This window comes from Aotus nancymaae, unplaced genomic scaffold (genome assembly GCF_030222135.1).
Source record: "Aotus nancymaae isolate 86718 unplaced genomic scaffold, 86718_ANA_hifiasm-v0.15.2.pri h1tg000040l, whole genome shotgun sequence".
In the NCBI taxonomy this organism is placed as follows: Eukaryota; Metazoa; Chordata; class Mammalia; order Primates; family Aotidae; genus Aotus; species Aotus nancymaae.
The window spans coordinates 87,272,479-87,286,674 of NW_026988454.1; the positions used below are offsets into that span (position 1 = coordinate 87,272,479).

At 35.4% G+C, this 14,196-nt stretch overlaps 1 protein-coding gene across 5 annotated transcripts in view; it reads left to right on the plus strand.

The window, feature by feature from the left end:
* The window catches only part of HMGN3 (high mobility group nucleosomal binding domain 3), a 28,808-nt gene that overhangs the window by 3,065 nt on the left and 11,547 nt on the right, over positions 1–14,196 (plus strand). For all 5 annotated transcript variants that reach the window (XM_012471798.2, XM_012471796.3, XM_012471794.2 and 2 more), the window contains exon 2: positions 12,022–12,072. In XM_012471798.2, the coding sequence (XP_012327221.1) occupies positions 12,022–12,072 (51 nt within the window). The remainder of the gene's footprint in view (positions 1–12,021; positions 12,073–14,196) is intronic.

Here is a 14,196-nt window from a genome sequence, read left to right on the forward strand (position 1 = left end):
ATTAATATTAAAATGTTCTCATGACATTTCTTTGTAAGTTTTATGTGTGTCTTTGTGTGTGATGGTCATAGCTACATTAAGTCAAATGGTTTCTTATAAATACTATAGTATTTTGTGAAGTAATACAACACTTAGTGAAGAGTTCTTCAGTGCATATTAATCTCTAAGTTTGTGAGAGATAAATAAAGGTGAGTTTCCTGTATCAGGTAATGGGTGGTGGGTGAGTGAAATTACAAAGGAAATGATAACATTCATGGACTCAGGTGGTAGAGAGACAATGAGTGATTGAGTTCTAGACTGTTCTGGTCAGACATCCACAAATGCCGACAGTGGTCATGTTATGTGATGATTTGATGTTCTACAAAGAGACATCAGACAGCGAGGCCTAGAATCACAGTCCTGGCATGATTAGCAACAGGAAATACATTTTTACATCTTTCTTTTAATCAATAGTTTCTAGTTCCTTATCACTAGAACTATGTTAAATGTCTAATGTATCACATCAGAAATTCTCTAATGAGGCAATTTTCCATGAATTTGGCATGTAAACAGTCATGTCTCTTGACACTTAAAATAAAGGTTTAAGGAAGGAAAGCCCATCTGCCTCAGCTTTGAAATTCGAAATTAGGTTTTTATCTGTTTCCTTGAAATGGAAGGCCCAGTAGCAGTGGCATTGGACTTAATAGCACAGGGGATGCTTAACTAACAGTGATCAAGGTTTGTGATAGTTAATTTTGAAAAGAATATTACTTGTCATAACACCAAAAACAGAAACTGTAAATGAAAACACAGATAAATTTGGCTACATGAAAATGAATATTTCAAGATGGCAAAAAAAAAAAACTGTTAACAAAAATTTTAAATTTATGAAAAACTGGGAAGAAATATTTGTACCACATATACTGAAAAAGGTTTACTATTTTAAAAAGATAGCATCCCACATTTCCTTATGGAAAATATGTATATCTTTATGGGAAAATAACGAAGACTGTGTAGACACAAATGTTTAGTTTTACTAGAAATCAAAGATATATACATTATTAAGAATAATGAGATGTAATTTTTTTAAAATAACCAATCTGGTTTAAAAAAAGATTAAAAGTACGTACTGGCTAGTGCTGAGGGATATAGCCACTCAGCACTCTCAATTAAAACATTTATTGAAGTATTATTTACTTATTATAAAGTCCATTCATCCATTCAATTTATACAATTCAGGGATTTTTAGTAAAGTATAGAGTTGTGCAACCATTATCATAATCCAGTTTTGAAACATTTCCATCATTCTACAAACGTACCTCATGGAGTTTATAGCCAATCCCCACTCCCAGCCTAGTCCCAGGCACTAATCTACTTTTGCTGTCTCTAGATTAAACGTTTCTGGAAATTTTATATAAAAGAAATGATACGATGTGTAGTCTTTTATGACTGATTTTTTTTACTCAGCATAATGTCTTTGAGATCACTATGTGTTGTAGCATGTATCATTACATCTTTCTTTTTTTATAGTCCAATAGTATTCCATTGTATGGATATTCTACTCTTTGTTTATCCTTTCACAAGTTGATGAACATTTGGATTGTTCCAGGTTAGAGTTATAAATAATGCTGCTGTGAATATTTGTACGTAAGTTATTGCATGAACATATATTTTCATTTCTCTTGAGAAGATTTCTAAGAGTAGAACTGGTGGGTGGTATGAAAGTCAACGTTTAACATTTTAAGGAACCTCCAAACTGTTTTCCAGAGTGCATGAGTTCCAGTTCCAACATACTTGTTCATACTTGGTATTGTTCATTTTTTGCTTATAGACATCCTAGTGAATCTTCATTTATATTTCTATAATAACTACTAACAATAAGCATCTTTTCGTGTGTTTACTAGCATAATGTATATCATATGTGAAATATCTATTCAGATATTTTGCCTATTTTTAATTGGGTTGTCTTATTATTGATTTGTAAGAGTTTTTTATATGTCTGAGATAGAAGTCCCTTATCATAAATATGATTGGTAGTTATATTCTCCCAGTTTGTGACTTAAAAATTTTTTTTTCTTAATGGTGTCTTTTGAAGAACAAGTTTTAAATTTTGATGAAATCCATTTAGTGTTATATCTAATAAATCTTTGCCTAATTCAAGGTTACGGATATTTTCTCCTAGAGGTTTTATACTTTTAACTCTTATATTTAGGTATGTGATCCATTTTGAGTTAATTTTTTGTATGGTATGAGATTAGGGTTTAAATTTATTTTTTTACTGTAGAAATCCAATTATCTCAGCACCATTTGTTGAAAAGACCATCCTTTCTCCACTGAATTGCCTAGGCACCTTTGTTGAAACTCTGTCATAAATGTAAAATTTTATTTCTGGACACTCAATTATGATCTATGATCTGTATGTCTGTTCTTACACCAGTACTACATTATCTTGGGTAGTCGCAGTGGCTCACACCTGTAATCCCAACATTTTGAGAGGCTGAGACAGGAGGATCACTTGAGGTCAGGAGTTTGAGACCAGCTTGGGCAACATAGCAAGACCTCATCTCTACAAAAAATTTAAAAATTAGCTGGGCATGATGGGGTGCACATGTAGTGGCAGCTGCTCAGGAAGCTGAGGCTGGAGGATCTCTTTAACCCTGGGTGTTGAAGCTGCTGTGAGCCAAGATTGCGCCACTACACTCCAGCCTGGGCAACAGAGTAAGACCCTGTCTCAAAAGGACAGAAAAACTACACTATCTTGATATCTTGATTACTATGGTTTTATATTAAGATTTAAAATCAGGTAATGTCAATTTTTCACTTTTTGTTACTTTTTTCCCAAAATTGTTTCTGGCTATTTGGTCTTATATGTTTTCATGTAAATTTTAGAATCACCTTATATATTGCTACAAAAAAAAAAAAAGCCTGCCATTATTTTGATAGAGATTGAATTGAATCTATAAATCAGTTTGGAAAGAATTGCCTTCTTAGCAATATTGAGTTTCCCTGTCTGAATATGAAAGGGCCTGACATCCGTAAATGCTTGCTGCATTTAATTGAGTTAAATATTGATATAGAATTTGTATTTGAGTAAAGGCTCCGAAATGGTAGGGCTGTACATTTAATTATTCATTCACTTCATGTTAAACATTCATTGGGCATCATCTTTATGCAAGATATCATCACCTTGGGAAATTAAATGAAAAATTACTGTTTTTTCCAACTCAAATGAGTAAGTGCCGTTGTTTTTAAGAATTTTTCAGTCTATTGGGATAGGTAGAACACATACACAAGTATTTATAATTCATAGAAGAAAGGGATAATGAGCCACAAGAGAAGATACGAACAGTGAACATTCAAAGGTTTAGCCAGGCTGAATGTCCAAAGAAGAAACACTGTGAAAGAGTGTTGTTTGGTTAAAAGGGTCAGCGGTTACAGCTTTTAACCACCCTGTTGTGTTTCAGAAGTTGTCTGGCACCGTGTTTCTATATCAGCACAAGTTACTTGATTGATTGCCTATTTTTGAATTAATTTTGTTTTGTAATCCTAATTTGACTTTACCGTGAAGTCATTCATGGCTCTGATCTTCCCTTCATCCCCCATAGCACCTAGCACAGGTAGTGTAAATATTTGTAGAACAAATGGATGAATAAATTGTTTTCAAAGGAAGGAAGTAATAAGTTTAATCATTTCATTGTAAATAGGCTTAATTATTTCATACAGTGGGGACAACTCCAGTATGGTTCTGGCATTTGCTGTTTATTAGCTATATGATCTATGGTAGATTCCTTAACTTTTCCCTAAGTTGCTAAGTTCCTAATTCTCTAAGACTCAGTTTTCTCATCTGTAAAATGGGAGTAATGATATGTTCTATTTCATTGCACTATTATGAGAATTAATTGAGACGGTGAATGCAAATAACTTGGCCCAGTGCCTGGTATGTATAAAACAATCAATGGATATTTGATGTTGTGATGATGAGCTTTTTAATTATTATGAGAACCACAGTGAAACAACAAGCTTCTAACAGCAGCAGGCCTCCACTTTGTGGGATGACAAATAGTGTACACAATGAGTAGTAGGGAGCAAGTAGATCCTACCCTGATGTCGAATTCACTGCAATTATAGGAATACATGTTCAACCACCAAATAACAAATGGAGTGTTTTTGAAAGAGTATAAGCTTTAATCTTGTGCATTTTTACATGGTTGATTTTTCTCACGGAAAAAAATATGTTTAAAAATATCTTCATATAACATTAAAATTCCCTTGGAAGATCAGTTACCAAGTGGTCCTCTTTTCCTATATTTTTCTCCTAAAATGTTGCTTTTGTTTACACCAGAGTTAAATATATTCCAGTTTCCTGCAGGGCACAATTTGGATATGGTGACTGAAATAAACATCATTTAAGCTGTCTGCTTTCACAGCACCTAGAGTGTTGAAATATGATGTTAGTCTCCTGAGTAATTTAAAAATCACTGTCGAAGTTAACAAACAAAATCAAAATGTTGAATTCCTTTTCACTGGTTACTTATTTATTGTACATTTCACTGTCTTCTTAGAAGAATTCAGTCAAATCATGTTGGGATTCTTGGTCAAGGTATTTATTGAATCCATTATTATTCTACCTTGTGGGCATGTCTAGAAACAGGGCTATTTAGATATGCCCAAGGCAAATACGTATTCAGTCACACAGAAAGTAAATTATATACACATTCAGAGGTAGGAAGATGGAAAAGTGGTTTTAAATTTCAAAATTAGCTCCAAAATGTAATATTTTAAGAGAAATGTATGTCAGTAATTAGCACAAATATACTTACTACTATTAAAATTGAATTAATTTAAAAATTGAGCTATTTATTGAATGCCTGGATGTACCGGACCTGAGATAAGTGTTTTATATTCATAGTGTGCCTTAGTTTAAATAAAAATATGTGAAATTATTAGATACAAATATATGAGAAGTATTATATTATAATTTCATTTTATTCTCACAACAGTTCAGTGAGGCAATTTCATCTCACAGCTAAGAGAGAGGTCTTTTTGTATGAGTCAGGCTGTTCTTAGCACTTTACATTAATAATGTTAATTCTTCCAACCACCCAGTAACTTGTGTCCTCTTCCGTTCTCATTTTACATATGAGAAAATTGAAGCACCAAGTGGTTAACAGACTTCCTCAAAGCACCTGTGATAAGGAATGGCTGAGTTGGGATTTCACTTCCGAAATCTGGCTCTAGAGCCTGTGATCTTAATCAGTGAGCCCTGCAGCTTTCTCAAACACAGGGGAAAATATTGGGATTTAGTGAGATTAAGAAATTTCCTGTGGGTCACACAGCTAGGAAGTGATAGAACCAGCATTCTGACCAAGCTGTTTTACTCAGAAATTTTGCTGTTAACCATCACACCATAATACTTCATGTATATGTTTATTTCTAATAATTGCATGTATTTTTAAGTATAGTACCTAATGAATGAAACGAGGAGGAATCAAGAGTTATGTAAACATGAGTGTTCACTTGTTTAAAATGTCTTTATTACAATATAGGCTGGTGCCATGGTTTCTAGGTGCCAGTCATAGAAAGTTACCCAACAAGGCATTATTATTTGTGATCTTGCCCTAAGGCTGGCCTCAGGGTCGAGTCCTGTTCTTGGTAAGAGAGGAGCATTATTACCATGAAGTCTTCTAGGTGTTTCAGTAACTTTATTTTGTTCTTTACTTTCCTGCTTTTTATTGATAAATGTGCTTTATTCCACCGAAGTTTATAGATCTTATTTCTGTTTTTAAAATTTTTAAATAACTTTAAATTTATTTTAACAAAGTCTAAAATTACTCTCTATCTGTATCATCCTCCAGAACAAAACCAGGAACGTAGTATCCTTTAACTTCTTATCTACTGACCCCACTTCTATCTTTCATGGTTGTTGTTGTCTAAAGCTGTGCTGTGTAGTGTGGTAGCCATTAGCTGCATGAGTTTATTAAGCACTTAAGAAGAATGAGGAGCTGAATTTTTAATTTTATTTAAAAACTGATATTAGAATCCGCTATTGGAAAATTGTAAATGTTTGGAACAACCTAGGTGAAACTACTATAAATTTTATGAATTTTAAATGCATATTTAGATGTTCCTGATAAAATTTAGCATTTGAGTAAAGATGTGCTCTAAGTATAAAATGAACACTGGATTTTAAAGATTTAGTATAAAAAAAGTCTATGAAATATTTTTTTGGCATTAGTTACCAGGTGAAATAATAAAGTTTTAGATACATTCAGTTAAATATTAAAATAAAATTCATCTGTTTTTATGCTTTTTTAATGTGGCAATTAGAAAATCTAAAATTATATGTTATATTTCTGTAGGGCAGAACTTCTCTAGAATTACTATTGAAACTTAAAAACACACACAATAGGTAATGTTATTTACAGTTAGTAATTAGATTTATTAGTATATTTTTAACATTTTTTTCTTATATACTTTCCTTCCTTCTAGATTCATTTTTCTTATTGCTAAATTTGATCCTTTAGTAATAGATTCTTGTTGAAAGAAAGACTTTTTTGAAAGTGAACTCTCTTTATATTTGTATTCTGAAATGGCTTTATTTTGCCATCAGTCTTGAATGATAGCTAGGTATAGAATTCTACGTTGACAGTTTTCCTCAATTTCTTGAATAGTGCTCTATATTTTCATACATTTGTCTTTGTTGCTGGAGAAGTAATTCTTTATAAGTAATCTGCCTTAACTCTGATAACTTTAAGGATTTTTCTCATTTTCCTTGATGTTTTGTAATTTTATTGCAATATGCCTTATTGTATTATTTTGTTTGTTTTGTTTTGTTTTGTCTTCTGTTTGTTCCTTGGTGTGCATGTTCAATGTGGAGAGTCAAGACTTTACTTTGGGAAAATACTCCGTCATTATATCTTTACCTTCCTATTGGTATCACTTTCTCTGTTTCTGAAATGCCTATTAAATAGTTGTGGAGCTTCTCAGTTAACCGCATCTCCTAACCTATCTTGTTCATCCTTTTGTTGTTCTTTGTTGCTTTCTGGGTCAATTCCTCAGCAGTCTATGGCAATTCCTACTGTGAGTTTATCTGTGTTTTGAGTTTTTTTATTTCAATGAACCTGCTTTTTTTTTTTCAAAACTTCTATTTTCTGTGAATGAAAGACATTTTAATATAAAACATACAGAACGTAGTATCTACATATACATGATTTACATAATAATAAAATAAACTACCATCTAGCTTAAGAAATGTAACTCTTACCATTGACTTTGTCTTTCCCAAATTACCCTCCCTTTCCTCAGCAAAGGGTAACCTCTGTCATGATTTTGTAGTTATCATTTGTTATGCTCTTCTTTATAGATTTTCTACATATTTGCATTTTTAAACTTTATTTACAATCATGCTGTGACTTCCCTTTTTTGCCCAATGTTACGTTTGTGAGATTCATCCTATGTTGGATGTGCATACTCACAGTTCATTTGTGTTCATTGCTACTTATTATTTTATTATATACCACCGTGTATATATCCTCCTGATGACACACATTTAGGTTATTTCTACTTTTTAATTAAGTTTAACTAAGTATATATATATTTTTACCATTCTTTTATTTTCATGCTTTCTATATCCTTGAGTTTTTGGTGTCTCTTTTAAGTATCATATTGTTGTATAAGTGTTAGTTACCTATATTGTTTATTATTTTTAAATCTTAAAATCTGATTGAGCAAGCATTCCTTTCCTCTCCACTCCTCATTGTTTTCCTTTTTGGGATGTGCCAGAGGGGATAGGAAACAAAGCCTAGGGCTAGTACAGGGGGAGAGAGCAAACAGCAGTATCCTCAAGTTTGCAGCTTCCTTAAAAGGCATGAGGAACTAACAACAAAAAGGTAAAACATCTCTTGCAGAGAACGGGTTAAGGGATCTTGCCCATGTCAGCCTTAACACTGGGTGTGATGAAAAAAGACTTCCTGTTTTGAGCCTGATGTGTGTTCACACTCCATACCACTTATGGGTCCTGCAAAACTGTAAGTCTGGCTTCTAATAGTGAAGGAAAAAGTTATCCTGATACATCTTGACACATCAGCCATCAAGGATGCCGCAATACTTCAGCTAAGGGAGAAACCTCTCCCATTTAGTTGAAGACACTAGACTCTACTATGACAATTATTCTTTAGACCTCTTAGGGCCTAGAACAAATCGTATAAGCCTCCATCTGAAATGGACACAAATTCTTCCAGAGTATATCAACCTACTTTGCTCTAGTACCCATTAGATTCAAGGTGAGCATTCTTTTTTTTTGAGACGGAGTTTCGCTCTTGTTACCCAGGCTGGAGTGCAATGGCGCGATCTTGGCTCACCGCAACCTCCGCCTCCTGGGTTCAGGCAATTCTCCTGCCTCAGCCTCCTGAGTAGCTGGGATTACAGGCACGCGCCACCATGCCCAGCTAATTTTTTGTATTAGTAGAGACGGGGTTTCACCATGTTGAAAGCACTGTTTCGATCTCCTGACCTCGTGATCCACCCGCCTCGGCCTCCCAAAGTGCTGGGATTACAGGCTTGAGCCACCGCGCCCGGCCTCAAGGTGAGCATTCTACCAACACTCCAGAGACAGCACCCAAAGCCCTGGTTTATATTTGATGATTTGTTTCTGTTTTCAACTTATCCTCTAGAGGGTGACAGCTGTTCAGCTCCATTCACACAGTATGTAGCTGCCTAAAGTTACCGCCCTTTTGAGATTACTCTGGTTCAGCCTCATTCACTTAGAATAATCATTCTGTGCCAACATTCAGGTTCTCCTGGCTGATTATCTATCCTGACCTAGTCTCCAGGTGTTCAGTGATCTACCTGCCTGCTGACTTGCCCTTAGATCAGCTCTCACTGGTGCCCAGAATCCCCGCTGTGGCCTCCATCTGGCCACCCTGCTCTGTATCCCCCACCTCCTTGCTGGCTCTCAACTCAGTATGCAGGCCACTTGGGAACTGAAGGAACCTTGGATATGTGCATTAGACCTTTTTATTTAACCATGGTTTGGGCCCTCTTGACTATTCTTGGTTCAAACCGGTTTAGTAGAAGCCTGCTGTGTCCTATAGAGTGGGGCAAGAGCCCCCTTTGCCTTGGCAGTCCCTGCATCCCATCTAACTCTCCTCATCTTTCATATCCACCTGCTGGGCAGTTCATATCCACCTGCTAGACAGTAGACAGTTGAAGTACATCTGAGATTCCCCTATATACACCCCCAACCCTTTGTTTCCCCCTTTTCTTTGTTTTTATTCCTCACAATCCCTTGGTGCAAAAAGCTTTGGGTTTCTGTTTTAATCCCTTAAAACCGTCTTCCTTCCTGTCCCCGGCCTATGGCTTAGCGTTAATTGTTGGAGAGGGTTATGTGATAAGACAGCTTATAATTGTAGGTCTTTCCAAAATAGTCTACCTGTTACTCTGTGCAGCAAAAACAGATAACCAGTTTTCTGGGAATCTGGATGTAAGGAAATGTGCTTAACTTTAAGGTTCTGCTGAATATAGTTTCATACTGTATAATAATTCAGAAGTCATCTTAAGATCTTTTTTATTGCATAGCCTTGGTGTATCAATTTACAGTTTGTGAAATGTTTTCTGCAGTATCTCACTTGATCATAAGCTTGACCCTTTGAGTTAGCTGTCATTATAATCTATCATTCATGGATGAGGAGACTGAGCCACTGTGATCAAGTCACTGTCCCAGGTCATACAGCTTCTAGGTAGAGAGCTGAGATTCAAGCCAGGTGTCTTGAGCTCACATCCTGCTTTCATACCATTGTATCACACTGATCTGCGATAAAGATTGATTGTTCCTGACTGTAGATGTATTAAATGCTTGTTAATGGAAAGCCGTTGTGGGGAGATTGCCGGAGAAACCAGCTTTGCTAGCTCTTCACATCCAGAGCCTTATGTTCATTCATCTGAAGGCATTCACATTTTTAGTGTACCTGCTTTTTTTATGCAGTGCCTTTACAAGTTTCTCTTTTTGAATAATTTGTATCCCATATAAACATTATTAGGTCAATGTTGAGAGATTGAACTCTATCATATTGCCTGTCACTAATCCACTGCATAGAAAAATATGAAAATAATCTCATTAACATCAGTTTTTATTATAATAGCTATGTGCTGCTGCTTTAACTGCCTATCAATTATAGGTAGAGAGTACCCTAGACTGAAATCTGCTGAGTGACCTGACAGGTCTAATGAAAGCCCAGCACTCCTAGACAACCAAGGGTGTGTTGTGTGGCCAGAAGGGTTGAGTTTGTAGCCATGGAAGTGTGCAAAGCCCAGTGGCCCACCTAGGAATTATCTTCATATACTCAGACTAAGATTTTACCATCTCTACCACAACTGACTGACACAAGATCTATGAACCAAATATTCCTGTGCAAGAGAGTGGGGAACAAAAAAAAGAAAGCTGTTTCTTCATGATAGAGAAGTTTCCATGGAGGAGGGGAGATGGTTGATTTGGAAACGAGAGAAATCCATGACATGGGAGGTTCTGGAAAGAGGACATATGATGGGCTACGGGTAATAGGCAGCTCCAGGGAATAGACAAAGGTCACTGGGTCCTTTGCCTTGAAGAAAAGCTTTTTTCTTTCCTAAAGACTTTTATATATACTTAGGACTTTTGTTTTGCATACTTTTTTATGACCTAAGTTTTTGAATTTAGCATTCTTTTATGTGGACTTTTTATGTATTCAGATTGCCTAACTTTTTAATTCTGTTCATTCATAGTTACATAAATATGTAAATAATAGTTTACTTAAACATTTCTCTATTATTTACTGATACGTGAGTTGCTTCCACTTATTCCATGTTAGAAATAGTACAAATAAAACCCATTATTTACAAAGAGTTTCTTTTTTTGAGTCCAGGTTCCAAAATTGAAATTACTAGGTCATAATATTAGTCCTCTGTGTGTTTTTCATATTGCCAAGTTGTTCTTTGAAATTATTATATTTACGGTGTCACCAGCCTCAAGCACTGGGTTTTATGATTTCTTGAATTTTGTTCTCCTTTTATCAGATGAGGCATTACCACATAGCTGTTTTATTTTGCTGAGCCAAACATCATGTCAAATGTCAGTTTGCTATTTGTATTTTTTTCTAATGAGAGTTCTATTCAGATCGGCAGCCTATTTGTGCCTTAGAGACTGAGTATTCACTTTCCAACCGTAAAATAGTTTTAAAATATGTTAAATAGTCTAGTTTTCTAATTAGTTTGTTTAAATATTATTTATTAATTCTTAGCCAATAAAAAATACTGGGACATGTGGAGTATCCAATAAATCCAAAGTATATTTTACTTTAAAATATAAAGAAAACATAAAGTATGTTTTCCCCATAGCATACACATCCTGTAAAGGAGTCAGGTTTCAGCTGTCACAAGAGAAGGCAGGTGCCGCCCCAGGGGATGAATCAAAACCTGGAAATAAATCAGGGGTGGCATGTAGCTTGGCTGTCATGCCAAGGCTGGGAGTTTAGTAGAGATGCTGGAGTTGATAATGGTAAAATAGTAATCTATGATAAATTTGTCAGGTCATACCAAGAAATGGGCTAGAAATCAAGGCTAGGCAAGGATGGGATGAAAATGTGCTTTCATGGTTGGCCTGGGCTTTACCAGCAGCCTGCCCTGATCTTAAAGGAACGGAGTGACTAGAAAAGCAATTGGAACTAGAGGGTGGCTCCCAGGCATTCCTGCCACTGACTGCTGGCCACTGTTCTTTAACTGGAATCATCTAAGATAAATGAAAGTCGCTTAGGGTGCATGCACATTGAGAACAAGGGATGGCGTCCTTCTTTCACTCTTTTAAAAGTAGAGCAGTTATGCAGCTATCTACTGTGTGTGCATGCTTGCACATAACTGTGTAAAAGACACACCCTGTTATAACTTATTTTTTCTCTGCAAAAAAAATCTGTTGGCTTATTTGGTTCTGGGAATGAAATAACTTTTTAAAAACATTTTTCTAATGTGTGTTTTCCAATTTAAATACAATTCACTGAAATATTGTCTTTCTAGTCTCCAGAGAATGCAGAGGGCAAAGATGGATCCAAAGTAACTAAACAGGAGGTAAGTGTATCTTTAACATTTTATATTTAATTATTTACATTGAAATGTTTAATATCGTTAAGATTGTCTGCATCTGAATGAAATGCAGACAGTCTTATGAACAAGGTTGAATATGAATGAACAAGGTTGTTAAGACTACATAAAACAGAGATAAGTGTCTGTATGTAGTCTCTCTTGGCCTAGGTATATTTCGGTTGGGTATATTGATGAGGCATTTTTCCATTTACTGTGTTGTTTATGTTTCTACTTGTCGGCCCTGCTTTCTGTTAAAGCAGATACTGAGAATTCCTTCTGGGCAAAGAGTAAGATAATAGGCAAATTCATCAAGGAGAACAAAGTCTGCCTTTCACACCAAGAAAATGAAAGACTGTTGATATCGTAAATTCTGTGCTCCAATGAGTGGATTATAAATCACTTTTTAGGTGCTGAATATTTTGACTGAGAAAGGACATCTTTAAAGTAAAAAACTATAGAAGGATACACAATATGTCAAAATATTAAAGCTTTTTTTTAAAAATTGGGAGCAGTCTTAGGATATTGGGATAATTAATTAGGCAATGACTCAACGATGTTTTGTATTAAAATTCAGAAACCTCCAAAAGTCTAGAAACTTGGAAGAGTTTCTGGGATGTGACCCTCCACATTTATTATTATGAACCTCTAAAAAAAGATGGGCTAAACAGTAGGAAATGAGATGTAATTTTGAAGACAGCCATTCCCTTTTCACAGAGCTTTAGAATAGATGGAAAACTGCAGCTGTTATCCTTGAACTTACCAACTAAAAGGGGTCATGAGTGAGACAAAAACAGTATCTAGTTACAGATTCTTTGATCGGATGATTCATTTTGTGTTAATAATTCAGAGGAGTTTATCATAATACCAAAACCCCTATACAAGATTTGTGCAAGGAAATTCATTCTGCCAAGTGGAAAATCTTAAACAGAATCTATAAAGAAATAACCTAAAAACAAAACAAACAAAACAGTTTGTCTCCACTATCTATGTACTTAGCATTCATGGTTTGACAGAGTTTGGAATAATCATAATTTTTTTATCCAAAGCAGAGTCACCAAACAAATGTGAGAACCAACCAAAAAATGATAAGAACCAACCAAAAAGTGACAAATGCTTGAATTTTCTTGGAAAATGGCAAAATGTGATTTTTTTTTTTTTTTGAGATGGGGTCTTGCTCTGTCGCCCAGACTGGAGTGCAGTGGCACGATCTCAGCTCATTGCAACCTCCACCTCCTGGGTTCAAGCGATTGTCCTGTTGCAGCCTCGTGAATAGCTGGGACTACAAGCACGTCCACCATGTCCAGCTAATTTTTTGTATTTTTAGTAGAGATGGGGTTTCACCATGTTAACCAGGATGATCTCAATCTCCTGACCTTGTGATCCATCCACCTCGACCTCCCCAAGTGCTGGAATTACAGGCGTGAGCCACCGTGCCCAGCCATGATTTTTAGAACAGTTGGCTAAGTGTAACTAACCTTATTGTTTTTAAGATTTGGACACTAAAACAAAAGCATTTGGGTTTTTCTTTAGGGACTGGCATTTAAATTGATTTGTCAGTCAGAAAAACTAGGAACACCATGGCACACGGTAAGCTTTGATAGTCTTTCCAATTCTACTATACTAAAAGCAAATCAAGCTTGTGAGAATATATATAAATGATACGTGTGTGGTTTTGCTTGTACAGCTGTCTTACACATATTATTTTATTTTTTGAGACAACATCTCACTCTGTCATCCAGGCTGGAGTGGGTGAGGTGGCGAGATCATAAATCACTTCAGCCTCCATCTCCTTGGCTCAAGTGATTCTCCCACCTCAGCCTCCAAGTAAGTAGCTGGGATTCTAGGTGCATGCTACCATACCCGGCTAATTTTTTTGTTATGTTTTTGTTTGTTATTTTTATATTTTATTTTATTTTCTACATATTTTACGAAATTTTGTTGTTGTTACTAAAAGTATTTTCTAGGAAAGATTACCTGTCATTTAACACAGTTATTTAAAAAATGAAAAGGTCAGTTAGTTTGCTGGTGGTTTCAGGTAAAAACCGTCAGTGCATTAATTGATTTTTTTTTTTCTTTCCCACTGAATTGACTGAATTTCCCAGATATGTC